General features: G+C 40.7%; 1 protein-coding gene and 1 long non-coding RNA gene across 2 annotated transcripts; both read right to left on the reverse strand.

Moving 5' to 3' along the window:
* Positions 1–4,178: 4,178 nt before the first annotated feature.
* On the reverse strand, positions 4,179–6,045 carry LOC122136640 (gastrula zinc finger protein XlCGF28.1-like). Its single transcript, XM_042721032.1, is given in 2 exon segments — positions 4,179–5,776; positions 5,778–6,045. Coding segments are annotated over 2 exon segments (1,362 nt in total). The 5' UTR covers positions 6,042–6,045; the 3' UTR covers positions 4,179–4,678.
* A 2,090-nt stretch (positions 6,046–8,135) lies between these two features.
* Positions 8,136–14,833, reverse strand: LOC122136651. Its single transcript, XR_006154291.1, has 3 exons — positions 14,705–14,833; positions 14,058–14,211; positions 8,136–8,256 (listed from the first exon to the last, which is right to left on the reverse strand). It is a non-coding gene; the product is annotated as an uncharacterized LOC122136651 (long non-coding RNA).
* Positions 14,834–21,471: the final 6,638 nt, after the last annotated feature.

The raw sequence follows: 21,471 nt of genomic DNA on the forward strand, positions 1-21,471 counted from the left end.
AAACTTCTTGGGAGTTTGTCAGAATTAGTGGGTTTTTGTTTGTCCAACCCGCCTCTTGAGGATTGACCACAAGTTCTCAATGGGATTAAGATCTGGGGAGTTTCCAGGCCTATGGACACAAAATTTCAACATTCTGGTCCCCGAGCCACTTAGTTCTCACTTTTGCCTTATGGCACGGTGCTCCCTCGTGCTGGAAATGCATTGTTCTTCACCAAACTGTTGTTGGGTTGTTGGAAGAAGTTGCTGTTGGAGGGTGTTTTGGTACCATTCTTTATTCATGGCTGTGTTTTTGGGCAGAATTGTGAGTGAGCCCACTCCCTTGGATGAGAAGCAACCCCACACATGAATGGTGTCAGGATGCTTTACTGTTGGCATGACACAGGACTGATGGTAGCGCTCACCTTTTCCTCTCCGGACAAGCCTTTTTTCCAGATGCCCCAAACAATCGGAAAGGGGCTTCATCGAGAATATGACTTTTGCCCCAGTCCTCAGCAGTCCATTCACTATACTTTCTGCAGAAGATCAATCTGTCCCTGATGTTTTTTTTGGAGAGAGAAGTGGCTTCTTTGCTGCCCTCTTGACACCAGGCCATCTTACAAAAGTCTTCGCCTCACTGTGCGTGCAGATGCGCTCACACCTGCCTGCTGCCATTCCTGAGCAAGCTCTGCACTGGTGGCACTCCGATCCCACAGCTGAATCCTCTTTTGGAGACGATCCCGGCGCTTGCTGGACTTTCTTGGATGCCCTGAAGCCTTCTTTACAAGAATTGAACACTCTTTCCTTGAAGTTCTTGATGAACCTATAAATTGTTGATTTGGGTGCAATCTTATTAGCCACAATATCTTTGCCTGTGAAGCCATTTTTATGCACCGCAATGATGGCTGCATCGCGTTTCTTTGCAGGTCACCATGGTTAACAATGGAAGAACAATGATTTCCAAGCATCACCCTCCTTTTAACATGTCAAGTCTGCCATTCTAACCCTATCAGCCTGACATAATGATCTCCAGCCTTGTGCTCGTCAAACATTCTCACCTGAGTTAACAAGATGATTACTGAAATGATCTCAGCAGGTCCTTTAATGACAGCAATGAAATGCAGTGGAAAGGTTTTTTTTGGGATTAAGTTAATTTTCATGGCAAAGAAGGACTATGCAATTCAACTGATCACTCTTCATAACATTCTGGAGTATATGCAAATTGCTATTATAAAAACTTAAGCAGCAACTTTTCCAATTTCCAATATTTATGTAATTCTCAAAACTTTTGGCCACAACTGTACATTGAGAAGAGTAACCAAGGAGCCCTCTACATTTCCTGTTATCATAACATATCTACCCTCTTTGTCTTTGATAGTAGACATATGTTCATAGTTTGTTTGTTTTGATATTAATATTGTCACTCCTCTCTTGTGGCCAGATTTGTAAGATGATGAAAAAACATGTTTAAAGCCTGACCTATTCAGTTTACTGTGTTCAACCTGTGAGAGATGTGTCTCTTGTAAGAAAGCAATCTGGGCTTTATCTTTTTTCAGTTTTGAAACTTTTTTGCTTCTTTTAATTGGATTGAGAACCCCATTCACATTAAGAGATATCACCTTAATATTACTTAACATATTTACCATAGACTGTATAAAAACATGGACGTAGTGTCCGTGACGTAACCCCATAGACTCCTGAAGAGTGTTTTGAAGCTCAAAGTGTGCAGAGTGGGCCGTCGCCATCTTGGCAGCGCGTCACCGCGCGACTTTCCCGGACAATCGAAAATGGGCAAAAAGGCAGGAGCTGGTTGCTGAAGCCACGCCCACCTAGCTCGACAGCGGTGACAGCAGCGGCAATCCACCTGTCACTCAAGTGACCATGCCCTTAATTATGCAGAACTTTAAGGCTTAGTATAATTTAAACGGATGAGTTATAAAAAAAATCACCTCCCTCACAGTTGTCATGAAGGGCAAAATTAGCAATATAGACCAAAATCATTTTTTGCACCAGGCTGTAAACATGTTTTTTTCTGCTGTAAAGTTGGCCATTTTAACATGGGGAGTCTATGGGATTGACTCCCTTTTGCAGCCAGCCTCAAGCGGATGAATTTTAGTTTTAGTCACTTCCTTGTTGGCTTCACGAGAGAGAGCAGGAGGTTGCCGCTTGATATTTACCCATTAACGCACAACTTAACCTGCATCCATTCTTATGATTCATAGAGTGAACAGACATTCCCGTTCCTGCAGTGAACAGCAGTTGAACACTCATAACATAATTAAAACACCGAAGAACTATTAACAAAGCAAAAACTTTAAAGACTTCCAATAAAGAGGTTTCTTTCCTGACCTCGAGTGGGCCGAAAGAGAACGGCCCTGAGGGAAAACCTTCACAGTCCCATAGGGAAGGGCCCCCCATACTGATCACAGTGGCAATACACCTAGCGCACATGTATCAGTTCGACAGCTATACTCCGACATTCATTATTACACACCTTCTATAGGTGAAAACACTAACATCAGAAAACTATTTAGAGTGGATTAGCCCATTTACGTGATTTCACACAGAAAAAATAACAACATCTAATTGACAGATCCATCGCTAATCAAAACCAAATTATCAAATCCAACTCAATAGAATCAATGTTCGGGGTAGGGGTCATGCTACCGTCCTAAAGATTGGAGCTTTTCTTTGTAGTTTGGCTTGTCTCTCATTCTGCTTTCTGACCAGCCGTGTGCCAAGTGAAACTTTGAATTCTCTCCATCAGTGTCCCAGGGGCTGAATTGCAGTGATGGGAAATCCCCTGTCAGCTAAATCCTTCGTTGCTTCTTCCGCAGTGTTGTATACCCGGGTTGCATCTGGAAAAAACACCTGCAGTCTGGCCGGGAAGGGGGTTTGAAACTTGATATTCTTCTCCTTCAGTAGCTTCTTTGCTTCAGTTTATTGCGCTTTCTAATAACATCAGAAGCATAATCGTGATCGATATTCACTCTCTTGTCATGCCAAACAAAACCCTTCTTCCTCCACGCGGTTCTCAAAATTTCATCCTTCATTTTACAACTGAAAAAGTTTACCACGATTGATCTTGGTGGTGCATTTTCTGGCGGCCGTGGAGTGACGCACGATGTGCTCTCTCAATTTGAAGGGATAGAGATGTTTCTAGTTCAAGTTTCTCCCTCAGCATGTCCTCTACAAAAGTGATCATAGATGGTGAGTTGCCCTCAGCTTCTTCTGCGACTCCATAGATCCTGATGTTGTTGTTCCATCGCAAATGGCCTTCTTGGTCTGTTATTCTCTCTTTTAACTGCGTCTGAAGTTTCAGAACCTCCGCCATTACGTTTTCGGTGTTTTGCAATCTTTCCTCCAAACCCACAATTTGTTCCTCGGCTTCTTCTAATCGGTCATTGGATTTTTGAATGTCCTCTTTAATTTGTTTAAGCTGATCTGAATTGTCTCTCCTAAACTCACGCAATTCTTGGAGGATCATAGCCAGGCTGACGGTCTCTTCGATTTCACCGGCGCCTCCCCGCTCCAGTACAGTATCATCCGGCCAGACATTTAATGGCGACTCGGCAGTTTGGCCCCAGTTTGACATCACCGGAAGTCCTCACCTTAGTTTTTCATGTGACATTTAATCAAGATCAGCGAATCTTAAACACATTCTTACATAAAACAATCGTGGCTACGTTTACATGCACCCAGATAATTCATTTGTAATCAGATTGCTGGCTCAATCGGATTGAAAAATGTTCATATAAACACCTTAATCCGATTGAGCTCGATCCGAATGAAATTTCGATCGGATTGAAGGGGGTGGTTTATTCCTCTTCTAATACAATTGAGAGTGCATGTAAACTCTCAATCGGATTGAACCACAAAACTGAAAGGACTGTGTGCATGTGCAATGACGCAGAAATAACATAATGACATATGACGCACAGAAGGAGAGTCTCTTCCTTGTATTGTATTGTAAGTATTGTATAAATGCATGTCCTGTCATCATAAAACTCTTTTTTTTTCTCGGCAACTGTGAAGTGGAGCAGGACAATCTTGTTTTGGATACTCATCCACAGGCAACCCGTTTTGGGCGCTGGGAGTGACTTTTTTTTTTTTGCATGATAAATATAAATTCTGCTGGTAAAAACAAATAAAGAAACCATGTAGGAGAGTGATTATTATGTGCAAACAGTGAGAAACCCTTTCACTATTTGAGCAGTGTGCGCATGTCAAAAAAAATCTGTTCCGATTTGAAGCTTGTGACATATAAACGCGCACATCAACTCGATCACTTTTTTTTAGCCTTCATGTAAACACAACAATCAGATTCATCAATCGTAATGAATTCACTCCGATTGAACCAAAAAGTGTGCATGTAAACGTAGCCAGTGAGGCTTCTCCTTAGTACAAACTTTCACATGTTTCTTCAGATATAATGCTCTTTCTTTTACTGTATTGATCACGGTTTAATCCAGTGTTTAATTTGTAAATTGTGAGGTGGTCCCGGAACAAAGCGGGGTAACAGATCCGGCACGTGATTACAGAAAGGAAAGGTAACTGAGCATTCGCGCAGTCACAGTTGCAGTCACAGCCCTGGTTTAATCACAGTGAGAATGAAGAGTGTGAAGCATGTGGCTCGTCTCTGTTGTGGATTTTCAGGTGTCCCTTAAGGTGGTCTTTTTTTTCAAAACTCTTCCCACACTGATCACGAGTACAGCTTCTCTCCAGTGTGGGTTTTCATGTGAATCTTAAGGTGGTCTTTTCGTGTGAAACTCTTTCCACATTGATCACACGTGTGTGGCTTCTCACCTGAGTGGATTTTTATGTGATCCTTAAGGTGGTCTTTTCGTGTGAAACTCTTTCCACACTGATCACATGTGTGTGGTTTCTCTCCTGTGTGGATTTTTGTGTGTTCATTAAGGTGTTCCTTTCGTGTGAAACTCTTTCCACACTGATCACATGTGTGCGGTTTCTCTCCTGTGTGGATTGTCATGTGTTCATTAAGGTGTTCTTTTCGTGTGAAACTCTTTCCACATTGATCACACGTGTGTGGTTTCTCACCTGAGTGGATTTTTGTGTGTTCATTAAGGCGGTCTTTGGGTGTGAAACTCATTCCACACTGATCACATGTGTGCGGTTTCTCTCCCATGTGGATTGTCATGTGTTCATTAAGGTGTTCCTTTCGTGTGAAACTCTTTCCACATTGATCACACGTGTGTGGTTTCTCACCTGAGTGGATTTTTGTGTGTTCATTAAGGCGGTCTTTTCGTGTGAAACTCTTTCCGCATTGATCACATGTGTGTGGCTTCTCTCCACTGTGGATCCTCATGTGTATCTTAAGGCTTCTGTTACATGTAAAACTGTTCCCACACTGATCACATGTGTGTGGTTTCTCTCCTGTGTGGATTTTTATGTGTCTATTAAGGTTATCTTTTAGTGAGAAACTCTTCCCGCATTGATCACACGTGTGTGGCTTCTCTCCAGTGTGGATCCTCATGTGTATCTTAAGTTTTCCGTTACATACAAAACTCTTCCCACACTGATCACATGTGTGTGGTTTCTCTCCCGTGTGGATTTTTGTGTGTTCATTAAGGCTATATTTTCGTGTGAAACTCTTTCCGCATTGATCACACGTGTGTGGCTTCTCTCCAGTGTGGATCCTCATGTGTATCTTAAGGTTTTGGTTATATGCAAAACTCTTCCCACACTGATCACACGTGTGTGGTTTCTCTCCTGTGTGCATTTTTATGTGTCTATTAAGGTTTTCTTTTAGTGTGAAACTCTTCCCGCATTTATCACACGGTGTGTGGCTTCTCTCCAGTGTGGATTTTTATATGATCCTTAAGGTGTTCTTTCCATGTGAAACTCTTTCCACACTGATCACATGTGTGCATCTTCTCTCCACCATGAACCCTCATGTGAAGTTTAAGACTTTTTTTGTTTGGTAATGTCTTTCCAGTCTGAGGGCAAGAATATTTGGCTCTCGTAAATGACTTTTCTCCAGTTTGGACATGATGATTTTTCTCCTCTCCTTCACTCAGTTCTTCACTCTCCTCGATCTGTTCCATGAAGTCTAGAATAACAACAAAAAAAATAAAAATAAAGGGGAATGACAAAATGAAATCAAATATAACACCAGAACATAGACAATTGCAAAACAACAGTACAGTGAATTATTACAATTTTTACAATTTAATAAACAATTATATGTCCATGGAACTTTCCATGAATTAGTCACATTGATCAGTTGCTCTTTTTAAAACAATATAGGCACAAATCCTTATTTTAAAATGAATGAAAACTATTTAAATGATCCTATTTAGCCTTAACACTGACCCACTGCATCTCAATCCAATCTCAACTTTTACACAAACTGTACTGAAAGTGAAATGTGTTTCTCATGCATGAATTTGTGTTTAAATAAATTGAACTTTTCCAAATCAAACACACCTGAATCAACTCGTCAATAGAGACTCCAGGCCCAGAAATATATTGGTCAGATAAGGGAGACGTCCAAAATGTACACTGTTGGCGTGCCTCCAGGAACAGGGCTGGGAAACACTGATATAACCCATCCAAGTGCACACACAGTGAACACACACACAGCAGTGAACACACACCCAGAGTTCTTTTGATTGCTTTTATAAACCCTTTTACCAAAAGGGTTAAAAATAACCATGACCGACTTCTATAATTTAAAATAAACTGAAGTTTATTAAAAGTAAATATAGATTTTACTTAAAGGGGTCATATGACGTTTGTGGCTGCAAACTTGTGATAAGCCACTTTCCATGTAGGGGCGAACAACTGACGCATGAGTCTGTAGCATAGCTTCTTATTTTCGCTCAACAGCAATCCATAAGATCAACAGTTGAACCATAGCTTCTCCGCTAAACACTAGCACATCAACCACATGAACACACAATCTGAAAATTGTATCCGCTTCCCCCTACTCACCACACCTACTTCCTTCCCTGTACTAAATACACAACTACAATAATGTCTCAATTGAACATTTCATAACATTCAATGAATGTTTATCATACATAAACTTAATTATATTCAAATTAATAAATCAGTCCATTCAGTCCAAAATATGAAAAGAGAAAAAGAAATGGCACCAACATGCTCTTCTGCATTAGCGGGAGGTACACTGTAATCCATCGTTTCCAGAAAAAGTTGCAAAAATACTGTTATTTCATCTTGAAAACTTGTTGAACATAACAAACAAGAGATTCTTCAGCAAAAAACGAGATCTTCTGCTAAGACAGTTTGGGCCTTAACCTGGGATTTGATTTTGATCATGTGGTTAAGTAATTCTTGAGCTTTGGGATGTTGTGAAAGACGGCTGCTGTTTCTCTTCACTTCTGACTCAAGTACAGGAGCATATTCCTACATTTCAACAGCCATGCAGTTGCTCTTTGTAATTTTTCCCATGATGAAAAATGTTCTACTAGCTTGCTAAATGTTGTTGAATTAGCTGTAGTGATAGTAAAAACAGCAGTGCTTCTCTTTATCTCTGGATCACTGTCAGAAATGCAAAATGATTATTGAGTCAATTGAGGCCAGTCTGCAGCAGGACCCTTCAAATATTCTGGACCTCTCAGCCATCATTCCAAAAAAGAGCTAGACCTTACGCCTCGGGAGGCATTGTCAGCAGGATTGGCTGCGTAGTTCACATAATGCCACTGAAACTTCTGTGACAGATTTCTGAGTGTAAACTCTGTTGGCCACATATGTCTGGAATCTGCTAATATCTTTCAAGATATATTTAAGGAATGATGTACTGTCCGTTCAAAATACTGAATCATCCAGAGTTAGCTCTAGTTCTCCTTTCAACATTCTGTAGCAAGAACTGCAGCTGCCAATTCAAGTCTCGGGTTAGTCATCAATTTTAGTGGGGCTACTCTTGCCTTCCCTATCACAAAAAACATCATGGATAAAACCACTAATGTCTGCAAGACACAAATAACTAGCTGTACCATAGTCAATTTCGCTAGCGTGACAGAAGTAGTGTAATTGAGCACTACGTATGTAACAAGGTTCTTGTTGAGGAAAGAAGAGGACACGGTCGGCTTGACTGCTGACGGTGGCTTTTATTATCATAAATTCACTCTCAAAACAGATCGTTTCTCAGACAGCACAGAAACATAAACACATTCGTATAATAACTTTCACTAAAGCAAGGATTCCAGCTCAGTCAGGTTCCACCAGTCAGCAGTCCTTCTCTCTCTTCCACACTCCTGTTTCTCCTGGCGTTATATAGTCTCTCCACGCCAATTACTGAAACCAGACACAGGTGTTGGTTATTTGTGTTTAACCCACTCACTCACCGTTCGTCTCACGACTCTCTCTCCCGCTGCAGACTTCGCTGAACCACGCCCCCCTTGCCACAACGTATTTTCCCAAAATTGTTGGGTATGAAGCTTCTACTGAAGCTCAAATCTGAAAGTAGCTTGAGCTCTTCTAGCCACTTGTCCCATTTTTGTGCAAAGGCTGCAGGAATTTCTTCGTCCCACCTGTAGTTCATCCTGCACAATTCTTGGCAGAATTACTGGAGCAAGGAATCCAAGTGGGTCGTAAACTGAATTGGTAACTGATAAAATACCTCTTCTAGTAAATTGTCAATGTTTTATTATATTGTCGTTTGTCGACTGTTTCATCCCTCTGAAGTCCCAGTGCACTCTTCATCTCTACACAAGTCAAGATGTTTCACATCTTTAGAGCTCTCCTTCTCAGGGACTGATGCTAATACAGTGCGGCTATTACCAACCCATTTGGTGAGCTTAAATCCACCAGTAGCACATACTGCAATGAGCTCCTGCATCAACATGATGTCTATTATATGAGACAGACTTGAAGTAATCATCCACATAAAAAGTGTTACGAATTGTGGATAAAACTTCAAATTCAACTTTGCCTTCGTTATTATCTGCTGCCTTCCTTAATGCAAAGTTAACGCAGTTCACAGACGTACTTGTAGTGATTTTAATCCCGTCCGAATCTTCCACATCTGTGTTTTTCTCACACAACCTCTGTAATAATTCCAGAGCAAATTACCTGAAAAGAGCCTGATCACGTAAACTGTTAATACTGGCTATTGGAATCTGCTTATATCTTGAATGAAGTGCATGAATTTGCTCGAGCAACTGGTACTAGCACACCTCAAAGACTGCCTCCCACCCACACTGGACCCACACCAATTTGCCTACCGTAGAAATAGGAGCACAGAGGATGCAGTATGCACAGTGCTGCACTCTGCACTCACACACTTGGACGATAACAACACATATGTATGGATGTTGTTTGTTGACTTCAGCTCAGCATTTAACACTGTCATTCCCTCCAAGCTGACCACAAAACTTGGAGACCTGGACATTAACACCTCCCTCTGCAATTGGATTATGGACTTTCTGACCAACAAACCTCAGCATGTTAGGTCAGGCCACACCTGCTCCACCACCATCACACTCAACACCGGCGTACCACAGGGCTGTGTACTGAGCCCATTCCATTACTCCCTCTACACCCACGACTGCAAGCCTGTGCATGGATCAAACTCCATCAAGTTTGCAGATGACACCACGGTGATTGGCCTCATCAGAGACAACGATGAGACTGCCTACAGAGAGGAGGTACAGCACCTGGCCACATGGTGCACTGACAATAACCTGCTCCTTAACACCAGCATCACAAAGGAGCTCATTGTGGACTTCAGGAAGATGAAAGGAAGCACGCATGACCCCATCCACATTAACGGGATGGTTGTTGAACATGTCTCCACAGGGCTCCAAACAAAAAAATAGAGTAAGGAGCCATTGGCTCCTATAAGAAAAAAACTTAGGAGCCAGATCATTTTTTTAGATGCCACAGAATAAACGTGTTTTATTTATTTTACGATTATTATTTATTTATTTACATTTTAACATTTCAATCATACTGTCATGTGTTTATGTCTCATCTTTTCTTGACTTTATCAGCATTTTAATCCATCTTGCAGATGACCTGGGAACTAAGGTTCACTTAAAGTAGGAACTAAATGTCTTTTCCAACTTGAAATCTACAGTCAGTTGTTCATTACACAGAATCTGTACCAGTATCATGGAGCATAAGCATCACTTGGCCACTGAGTGTAGCTTGGGCTCCTCCTACACGAGACATTTCAGTAAGTTGTACTGCAGGCTCTCTTATAATATAGCCTACCTTTTGATGTTAATTCATGTTCATTATGTACTATATTAGTAAAGAGAAAGATTAAATGGGTTCACTTGCCCTTGAACTGAGGCGCTAAAGCAACTGCGCCTGCCCCATTAAGGAGAACCAAAACTGTATGGTTTGAATTTCGTTATGAATTCGGAATAATTTTAAAGCTGATACTTTTTATTAAAAAGTGACAAAGCACAGAGCTTTTTGCGATTACTGGACGCCAGTTGCACTTCAAATAATGAAGTTCACGCATTAAAAGAACACAGACCAAGATCTTGTTTAGAAGGAGCTATATTAGTAATTATTATAAATGAGAATTGTTAACAATATTGCCAATATTCACACAGCTGACAGCTTTACCTGTTCTAGTTTGTTCAAGTTGTGCACGAAATAGACGCTGTATTTTCTGCAGTTTCCCTTCTTACGTCTCCGTCATTTCTCTCTCGCTGGACAGCAGAGCTGCGATTATCAGACTGTGTGCGTCAGCTCTGATGTGCGGCAGAGAAGAGGACTGTTTTAAACTCTCTTTTTCCACTAAAACTTTAATGCGCATCGTCTCAGTTTAATACGTGAACATAACAAAAGATTTGATCGCAAAACAATAAGGAAAAAAGGCATTACATTCAAATTTTTAAGTTATAACATGTAAATATATACCCAGATAGCAATAACACTTGGACTGATTCTGGCTGAAACGCGTCTCTGTCGGTTCAGTCTCGGCATCGGTGAGAAGATAATGGACCAGAGCCGCGCCGACTCTACAAAACACTTCTGGCTGACAGACGGCTTTTTCTCTATGGGCCGATCTCAGCTGAAACCTGTTGTACACGCGGCAGGTCCACATTCGGTGTAGTTGTGTGTATTAACCTTCGGCCCGAGTTCGTTTTATCACAGACGGGGCGCTGCTAGAATGAAGCAAATCATCCGCCTGAGAAAACTTTTTTTTAGAGGTTAAATCCCGAAGAGCTTTCGGCGGGTAGTCGCCAGTGGCGACCTAGCAAAAACGTCACTCGCAAATTAATATTTGTGGTCGCCAAATAAATCGAAAATACATTTTGGTCCAAAAATAACGACTTGATTCAGGATTGTCTTCTCTTCCGGGTCTGTTGTGAACGTGACTGCTGTGACTGTTGACGTACGACGCTGCTGACGTGTTCTACTGGTGCGTCCAATAACAAAGATAACACGTCAGCAGCGTCGTACGTCAGCGGCGTCACTGCAGTGTTGTGAACGCGCTCACAACAGACCCGAAAGAGAAGAAAATGCTTAAAAAAGTCGTAATTTTTGTTATTTTTGGAGCAAAATGTATTTTCGATGCTTCAATAAATTCTAACGGACCCTCTGATGTCACATGGACTACTTTGATGTTTTTATTATCTTTCTGGCCCCAAGTTTGCCTCTGCGCTTAGCAATGAGTGATTTAAAACTCTCCATTACAATTTCAGTACCATAAGTATCAGTTATCATAAACGCTTATTCACAACCGCTTTGCATGTTTGGCTCAAACGAAAATCAAGCTTGCATTTTTGCATCAACAGCTTGCATCAGCTTAAATCTTTGGCCCCTATCAGGGAACTTTAAAGCATCTTGCAAGTCCACTTTTAATAGTGATCGTCATCATCAAACCTCAATACATGTGCAGTGCCGAAAAATCTTTCTTTAGAACACACTTTTTCCAGTTCATAAATAGCGCTTCCAAACTCCTACTGACCACGCCTACTTCCTTCCCTGCACTAAATACACAACTGCAATAATATAACAAGAGTCTCATTTAAAAAATTCATAACATTCAATGAAAATACTTAATACACAAACAATAATCAAAACATAAATTCTATTCAAATTAATAAATCAGTCCATTCAGTCCAACATATGAAAAAGAAGAAAAGAACATGGCTACAACAATGTTGCTAAGAAACACTTCTACATTATTTGTAGATTTGGTGTAATGCAATGTGTTTATGTGGTTTAAGGTGGGACATCTGTGTGAGCCGCGCCACAAGGAAACATTTCTACATATATTTACTAGAGTTGAGCCGGATACTCGGCTGAAACGAGTATCCGGTATGGATAAAGCACTTTTGCAGAGTACAAGTAATACAAGTAATACGAGTCAATATCTGTGCTCGGATTAAATAAAAATTCTCATTGGGTTGCTGACCGTGTCTGCGTTCTGTGATAGGCTAGTCACAGTGCCCCTCCCCTACACACACGTACAGATGTATTGTGTTGCTGTGTCACGCTCTGCTCACTCACACACAGAACACTGAGAAGAGAACAGCGCTCTCTCTCTCTCTGTCTCTCCTCAGTCACTCAGGTTCGCGGGTCTTTTCCGTTAACGTTTAGGTGTTCTTCAGCTTCAGGTTTGTTTTTTACTTGGGTTTGTAGTACTTATTAACAAGTAGAGTTTTGGTAAACGTGGGGTTTGTTTAGACGTGGCGCTTGGTAGAATGCGACTCGCGTTGCGTCTCTGCCTGTCAGAGATTTTTTTTTCTTTTTTAAACGTCAGCTGGCTCTAACCAGTTTTTTGGACTTCAACGCACTGAGTGACACTTATTTCTTGCTGTATTTCATAAAAAATAAATAAAAGTAGTTGTGGTATATAAAACCATATTACAAATTAATTAGCTACACACACGCACACAGTCTCTTTCTCCCTCTCTCTGCCGGTCATCTGAGTTTTTTTTTTTTTAAACCGTCTGCTGGCTCTAACCAGTTTTTTGACTTCACGCACTGAGTGACACTTATTTCTTGCTGTATTTCATAAAAAAATAAAGGTAGTTGTGGTATAAATAATATTACAAATTAACACACACACACACACATACCTGGTGTGGAAATAATAAAAAAAATAAAATAACCAAAAAATAAAAAACCACACTGATTATAAAAAAATTTAAAGTTAAGAAAGTTATGTTGAGATGAAATTTGGTTCATTACATTTAATTCATAATTGCAACCGCATGTGTTGTATTCATTGTTGCAAAACTTGTTCTGTATATAGTTCGTTTGTTATCGTGATCAAACAACCATTGATCTGAAGCTCAATGCTGATGCTGTCATGTAAATAGTTTTTCTAATCAGCAATAAATATAACCATTTCTGCTCAACCCCTATCAATTGCATGCTTAAAATACCATACCGGTTAAAGCCCCGCCCGTTTTAAGTCAACCAGACCCACTTCCGGGTTAAATCCCGCCCAGTCCGAGTACCGATACAGATACAGATAATTCATATGGTTAACAGATACAGATAATGCTGTACTTGTTCATCCCTAATATTTACACTGTGGTTTGAAAGAAAACAGCATATCCTTGTGCCGCGAAACAGAAGAGCGTACGCTACCCGCATCCAACTTATATTCTCCAAAATGGCGCTATGGTGATCCGGACAGATTTATGGGAGACGAATTGTTAAATAAGGTCATTATTTTTGTTTTCTTTGCATTCAAAAAGTATTATTGTCACTTCATAATGTTATGGTTGAACCACTGATGGCAGATGGAGTATTCTGACGATATCTTTCATACTTTTCTGGACCTGACACTGTTATTTACTTGGTAGTCAATGGGACAGTCACAAGCCTCCCGGTCTTCATCCAAAATATCTTAAATTGTGTTCCGAAGACGAACAAAGCTTTTAAGGGTTTGGAACGACATGGGGGTAAGTGATTAATGACAAATTTTTAATTTTGGGGTGGAGTATCCCTTTAATAATGAAGCTCATATGTATTTATGTTCTTAAGTTATTTTATTTAATGCAAAACATAACGTAAGCTTCTCTTGATGGTAGTATTAGTATTTGTCTGGTAATGTGATCTCAACATTTTTATAAATGAGGCTCCATGTCAAATAAAACCACTTATAAATGAAAACCAACCTGTTTGTTCCTCAGTCTCTTCTTGTTTCAGACTGAATACTTCTTCAATCCTGAAGTCTTCACTTTCCTCTTTAATAAAACGCCATCTCTATAAGCGTGTATCACATGGATCTCAGTTGCTTCAGCATGAGTTTTTTTCTTGTGTGGTTCGATACTGTCAAGATTAAAATGAGAAAAAATAAACAAATAAAAATAGATCCAAACTGAATGTCCGGGTGCGTCTCAATCAGTGACTTAAACAGAGTTTAAAACAAAAAAGAGTTTCTAAATGCTCAGTTTATCCATCATTACTTTAATTTTAATGATCAGAAATGTTAAGAATCTCTTGTCTGAAGAGAGAAATATATAAATGTATAATTATTTTTCACAGAAAGAGTAACTGTAACCTATATTCAGATGAAAACGCTCTAATGTTTCTTTCAGGTGATTCTCCGTCACTTCATTCATATTTTTACTATAAAATGATTCACGATATCGAGAGAGAAATGAGAAGCGGCTTCTCTTTTACTCAGTTACTGATTGCGCTTTACTCCAGCAAATAACGGACATTAACGTCAGATAAATCACTACAAGTCTTACATTAAACAAATAATTAACCCATTCTACATCGTTAGCGTTTGACTTAAATACTCTGAAAGAAAACAAACCTTTCTTCAGCCGAATCACAGACGCAGGAGCGCGACGCAGCCTCGTGACGTCACAGCGCCCCACCAAAATAAAAGTCCTGTTCAAACGCCACCTTATGACGTCAGAGCACCCCAATACCAATGTCAGAAGTGCTGGAAATATTGACAGACAAACAATAAAAAACTCGTGTTCAGAGTTTTATTTTATTAAATACATGTTTAAAAACACGTTGTCTAGTTGTGCTCTGAAAATAACTCAAAAACGAAAGATTGTGAAGCACATTCTGGTAGTAGTTATGTTATGAATCTGTGTAAAAGGCAAACAGTAATCTATATCAGCTTTATCAATGAAAAAATAAATAGGTAATTAGTTGTACAAAATAAAAAAAGTGACTTTATAAGTATACTATGTGTACTAGTATATAAACTTTATACTTTTTTCAACAAATTACGTCTTTTTGCTGCACAGTTGGTTTTATGGCAAGCGCAAGTTATTTATATAGCACATTTCAAACACAATGGTAATTCAAAGTGCTTTACATAAAAGAAAGTAAAATAATCATTAAAATAATAATAATAAAATAATCACAAAAATAAAACAATTTATAAACGTTGAAAATTATTTAAAATTTTATTTAAAATTAATTTAAGACAGTACAATCAGTTTGGGTTGAATAAAAAATAGTGCAATTCATAAAATACAGTGCAATCAGTTCGGACATCGCACAGTGCTCATTCAATATATATACAGCGAAACAGAGGAGTTTTGAGTCTAGATTTAAAAGTGGCTAATGTTTTAGCACATCTGATCTTTTCTGGAAGCTGATCCAACTGCGGGTGCTCTGTTAGGTTTATATTCAGTGAACACATCTGCTATGTATCTAAGTCCTAGGCCACTGAGTTGATTTATAAATAAGTAAAAAGTACTTTTAAAATCAATCCTAATGTAAACTGGACGCCAGTGTAAGGACCTGAGGACTGGTTGTGATATGCTCAGATTTTCTGGTTCTAGTCAGAATCCTGGCCCCTGCAGCGTTCTGGGTGAGCTGAAGCTGTCTAATGGTCTTCTTGAGAAGGCCGGTGAGGAGACCATTACAATAGTCCACCCTGCGGTGATAAAGGCATGAGCAAGTTTCATCCAAGTCTTGACTGGAAACTAAACATCTAATTCTTGCAATGTTTTTTATAGATGATAGTATGCTGACTTTAGTTACTGCTTTGACATGACAACGGAAACTAAGGTCTGTCTCCAGAACATCACACCAAGACTCCTGACTTGATTTTTAAGTGTTTTTACACCCCTAGAATCAAGGTATGCATTCACCTTGAGAACTTCATCTTTGTTTCCAAATGCAGTGACTTCAGCTTGTTTGTTTAACTGAACTGAAGAAAAGTTCTGGCACATCCAGCTGTTAATTTCATCAATGCATTAGCAGAGGGAGTCAATGGGGCTGTAGTCATTTGGCGATAAGGCTAGGTAAATCTGGTTACTCAATCAGCATAGCTGTAAAAGGCAATTTGGTTCTTTCTTATTATTTGACTAGTGGGAGCATATACAGACTAAACAAGAGCGGTGCAAGAATTGAGCCGTGTGGGACTCCAACATGTCATGGACGTCCACTTAGACTCTCCTAGACTCACATCATAACCTCTCCCTTCTAAGTATGACCTGAACCCATTTGAGTGCCATCCCAGTAAAAGCCCGACCCAGTTTTCCAGTCTCTGTAGAAGTATGTTATGATCAACAGTCTCAAATGCTGTACTGAGATCTAGTAATACCAGACACTGATATTTTGCTAGAATCAGAATTTAAGAGAATTTCATTTATTATCTTAATGAGCGCTGTCTCTGTGCTGTGATGCGGTCGGAAACCAGATTGAAAATTGTCCAGTTATCCATTACCTTTTTCTATGATTTTGCCTTTAAAAGGAAGATTTGATATTGGTCTATAATTGCTCAAAATGGTGTTATCAAGATTGCTCTTTTTCAGAAGGGGTTCAATAACTGCAGTTTTCAGGGAGTTTGGAAAAGTCCCAGAAAGAAGTGAGGTGTTCACCAATTCTAAGAGATCTGCTTCTAAACAGTTTAGCACCCTTTTAAAAATATATGTGGGAAGTGTTTCAAGATAGCAGGTTGATGATTTTAGGGTCTGCACTATTTCTTCCAAAATTTTGGTGTCAATTGCTTCAAAATCAGACATTCTTTTTGATATTGCAGTTGAATCTGTTTGAATATTAATGTATTTTAATAGACTGAATCATGCAGTGAAAGAGCGCACTGTTAATGTGCACTATTTGTTCGTTCGGGCAAATAAAAACTAAAACATTTTAAACTAGCTAGAAGGCATTTAAATGATTCAGTTCAATTGCAATGGCTCACTTATTAACAGTGACTTGCTGCCGCCCACTGGCGGTTTTAATTTCACATTTAAAGTACCATTTTATTATTTAAATAATTTCAAATATCAGTATTCAACTTTTTATATGTTTAATATCAAAAACATTATTGTATGCATTTGTAAAAATAGGCCCTTTGTAAAGGTAAATAAAAATATGCAGATTTGAGTATGTAAAAGCTAATAGAACAATGATGAAATATTGCTTCAGAAAAAAATATTACACTAAATATTAAAAATATAATTAAACATTAATATATCATTTTACATAAATATAAATATTGATATGTTGTTAAAGAATAAGCACTTAATTATTTTAGAATAAGCACTTTAAAAAAAAATAGACAATTTCTGTTCTATATCTATATATATCTATATAATCCTTGGTGTCTCCATCCTGCAGCCTTCCTCTGCTGCCCCTCAGTCTGTGGCCCTCCTCTGCTGCCTCCCATCCTGCTGCCCCCTCTGCTGCCCCTCAGCCTGCAGCTTCCCCTGATGCCCCACACTCTGTCCCCTTCTCTTGTGAACCCCTCAATCACAGCCTCCTCTGCTGCCCCTCAGTCTGTGGCCTCCTTTGGTGCCAATCCCGTCTTGCAGCCTACTCTGCTGCCCCTCATCAACGGCCTCCTCTGCTGCCCCCCAGCCTGCAGCCCCTCAGCCTGAAGTCTTCTCTGCTGCCCCTCAGTCTGCTGCTCCTCGTTCTGCAGCCTCCTTTGGTGTCTCCCGTCCTGCAGCTTCCTCTGGTGCCCCTCAGTCTGTGGCCTCCCCCTGTCTGCGGCCTCCCCCCTGTCTGCGGCCTCCTTCCCGTCCTGCAGCTTCCTCTGCTGCCCCCTCAGTCTGTGGCCTCCTCTGCTGCCATCCCGCCCTGCAGTCTCCTCTGCCACCCCCCGCCCTGCAGTCTCCTCTGCTACCCCCCGCCCTGCAGTCTCCTCTGCGACCCCTCAGTCTGTGGCCTTCTCTGCTACCCCTCAGCCTGCAGCCCCCTCTACTGCCCCACACCCCACACCCCCCTCTGCAGCCCCCTCTACTATGGCCTCCTCTGGTGCATCCCGTCCTGCAGCCTCCTCTGCTGCCCCTCAGCCTGCAGCCTCCTCTGGTGCATCCCATCCTGCAGCCTCCTCTGCTGCCCGTCAGTCTGCGGCCCCCTCTGCTGACCCCCAGCCTGTGGCCCCCTCTGCTGTCCCTCAGCCTGCAACTTCCCCTGCTGCCCCGCAGTCTGTGGCCTTCTCTGGTGCCCCCCAGCCTGCGGCCTCATCTGTGGCCTCATCTGCTGCCCCTCAGTCTGCGACCTCCTCTGCTGCCCCTCAGTCTGTGGCCTCCTTTGGTGCATCCCATCCTGCAGCCCCCTCTGCTGCCCTCAGTCTGTGGCCTCCTCTGCTGCCCCTCAGTCTGTGGCCTCCTCTGCTGCCTCCCATCCTGCAGCCCCCTCTGCTGCCCCTCAGTCTGTGGCCTTCTCTGGTGCCCCCCAGCCTGCGGCCTCATCTGCTGCCCCTCAGTCTGCGACCTCCTCTGCTGCCCCTCTACTGGTTCCACCCTCTGCTGCCCCCCATTCTGGATCCCATCCTGCAGCCCCCTCTGCTCTCCCTTAGTCTGCAGCCCCCTCTGCTGCCCCTCAGTCTGAAGCCCCCTCTGCTGCCCCCCAGCCTGCAGCCTCCTCTGCTGCTCCTCAGTCTGTGGCCTCCTCTAGTGCATCCCGTCCGGCAGCCTCCTCTGCTGCCCCTTAGTCTGTGGCCCCCTCTGCTGTCCCTCAGCCTGTAGCTTCCCCTGCTGCCCCTCAGTCTGCGGCCTCCTCTGGTGCATCCAGTCCTGCAGCCTCCTCTGCCATTACACACTCTATTCAATGAGAGGTTTAAGGACAAATGGCCAAAAATGGGGTTTGGCGAGTTTTAATTACAGTAATTTGATCGCAAAAAAAAGTCAACCCTGCGGTTACAATGAACGTTAAAGGGATAAAACTATTTTTGCATACAGCCTCTGGAACTTTGACTTTTTGGAACTTTGAAATTTGTTACTGCATTTATTAAACAAAAATTATTTTAAATGTCTTTACTCACTTTTTATCGCTTTGATGCATAATGAATAAAATTATTAATTTATCTCTCCTTTTTAAATATTATAAAATGTTTAAATGGTATTATTGTTTCCACAAAAATATTAAGCAGCAAAACTGTTTTTAACATTAATAATAATAATCAAATCTTTCTTGAGCAGAAAATCAAAATATTAGAATGAGTTTTGAAGGATTATATCGCTTTGTAAACGACAACAGATTTATAAACGTTTCTAACGACGAATGTTGCGTTCCCAATTAAAATGCAGCTCACGCTCTGACAGAGGTAGCGTTTTAAAAAGCGCTCTGGACTTTTTTTTTTTTTTTTTTGAAACACAGTTTACAACATAGAATTATAATGTAAAACAGACGCTGGTACCTTAAAAAAGACACCAAGTGTAAAAATATCCTAAGAAACTAAAAACAACACTGTAACTACAGACATGTAATTATATATAGGCTGTAGTCGTATGCGCTATATCACAACTGTTGCAAATTTCATGACCACACTAACAATCTCAAATTCTCACCACTATTCATAAAAAATAAAAAAAATCACCGGATCGAGAAACACAACGCAGATTCTACTCGCGTTTGGCATTTTGAATCACATGAACGCTTTTAATTATCCTGCAGATGGCATCGCAAGCTCGTACAGCGTCCTCAAGACCATTCCGTCCACACCTGATATGAACTATCAGATCATTAAGGCATGTATTAAAAACAGCCACAGATGTGCCAATGTCAGATGCCATCCCAAACGCATCATGAGTAGCACAATCAACCACCACAAAATAATCTTTGTGATGAATGATGGCACTTACTGGACTGTGAAGGTTTAGCAGACACATTCCATCTCTCAGCAAATATTCTTGCAGCTTTTCATACATTACACTGTCCTCTTCTAAAGATACACAATCTCTGTATATTGGCTTACAATTTCTACATTCCATTTCTTGCCAAACACATTGTGCTGTTCAAATCAACTTACCCCAACTCCTTTTTACAGTCTCTTTTCTGGCTTGCCTCTCACCTACATATGTTGCCAGCTTACTCCCTTCCACACATATGTTATCAACATCGGTGTGTACCCATGTACATACAGAGCAATGACATGTTTGATTGCTGCTACAACACTACACGCAATCAATGCATTCACATCACAATTCAGTGGTGCAGCTCAAACATCAGTCCCAGCAACAACAGACAATGGCAATTTTTCTGACCATATGCATGCATTATCATCACTCTTACTCTTGAGGGATCTTGGAGTGCGTCGCATATGAAAGCCCTTCTTCTTTGGCATCTACAATAAACAGAAAAAAATACAACTTAAGTAAAAATGTTTTTATAACATTGTAATAGAGCTGTGCCACTAATCGAAAAACTATTTTGATTTTGTCCCCCAACGATTATGAAAATACAATAAATCAAGATAAAACAATTAATGCACCCCTGTCACGGCGCGGTAGAGCGCGCCGTGGAAGAAGAAGACAGGGTCTGGGTCCAAACGCAGGGGAAAACTTACTTTTTAATAAATAAAAGCCAACAAGGCAGAAACAAAACAGAAACCGATCACGGGGACAAGAGCAAGCAGACACGGTAGAAATCCAAAACACAAAACCATGAGAGCACTTAACAAATAACCATTAATAATAAACAATACAGCCAGGCAGAGTGGTGGGTGAGACAAAACTATATAGTCTGTGACAATAGGCACCAGATGTGTGCGTGTGAGTGGGTGAAACAGGTGTCCCTGTGTCGAGTAAACCAGGTGTGCAGAGTGACGGTAATGAGTCCAGGAGAATGGAAGTGGCGCCCTCTGGTGGTGAGAAGGAGGAACCCCGGGTCCGGACTCATGACACACCCCAAAACACGACCCGTGATTTTTTTCACGCAACTTTACAAAAAAAGTTGAATGACTATGGAAAGAATTCACTACGTTTCATAAGTGTACCATTTTTCATATAATCGCCTGAATAGAAAACTGTTTTCATCAACTTACAACATGCCCTTTATCTAGGATACAAACGTAATATGGTATTCCAATTCTTTACCACAAATGGTTCGTTCATAAATTGCTACGATTCACTAATTCATTTATATAATCACACAATTAGCCTACTTTATGTAGACAATTTTTTTAAGCCATTAGTTATGTTTTATATAAAGCAGCTTACCTTAAAGAAACATTTCAAGTGAACTGTTTGATAAGATCACCTCATCGATTCTCCATAGACATGTTCTGAAATGTATCTTCAATCCTTGACCATTCTTTATGATAAAATTAGTTGCAATTACAATAATTTCTTCATTTCTGGCAGGAGTGTAAAATCAGTAATC

The sequence above is a fragment of the Cyprinus carpio genome, chromosome B3 (genome assembly GCF_018340385.1).
Source record: "Cyprinus carpio isolate SPL01 chromosome B3, ASM1834038v1, whole genome shotgun sequence".
In the NCBI taxonomy this organism is placed as follows: Eukaryota; Metazoa; Chordata; class Actinopteri; order Cypriniformes; family Cyprinidae; genus Cyprinus; species Cyprinus carpio.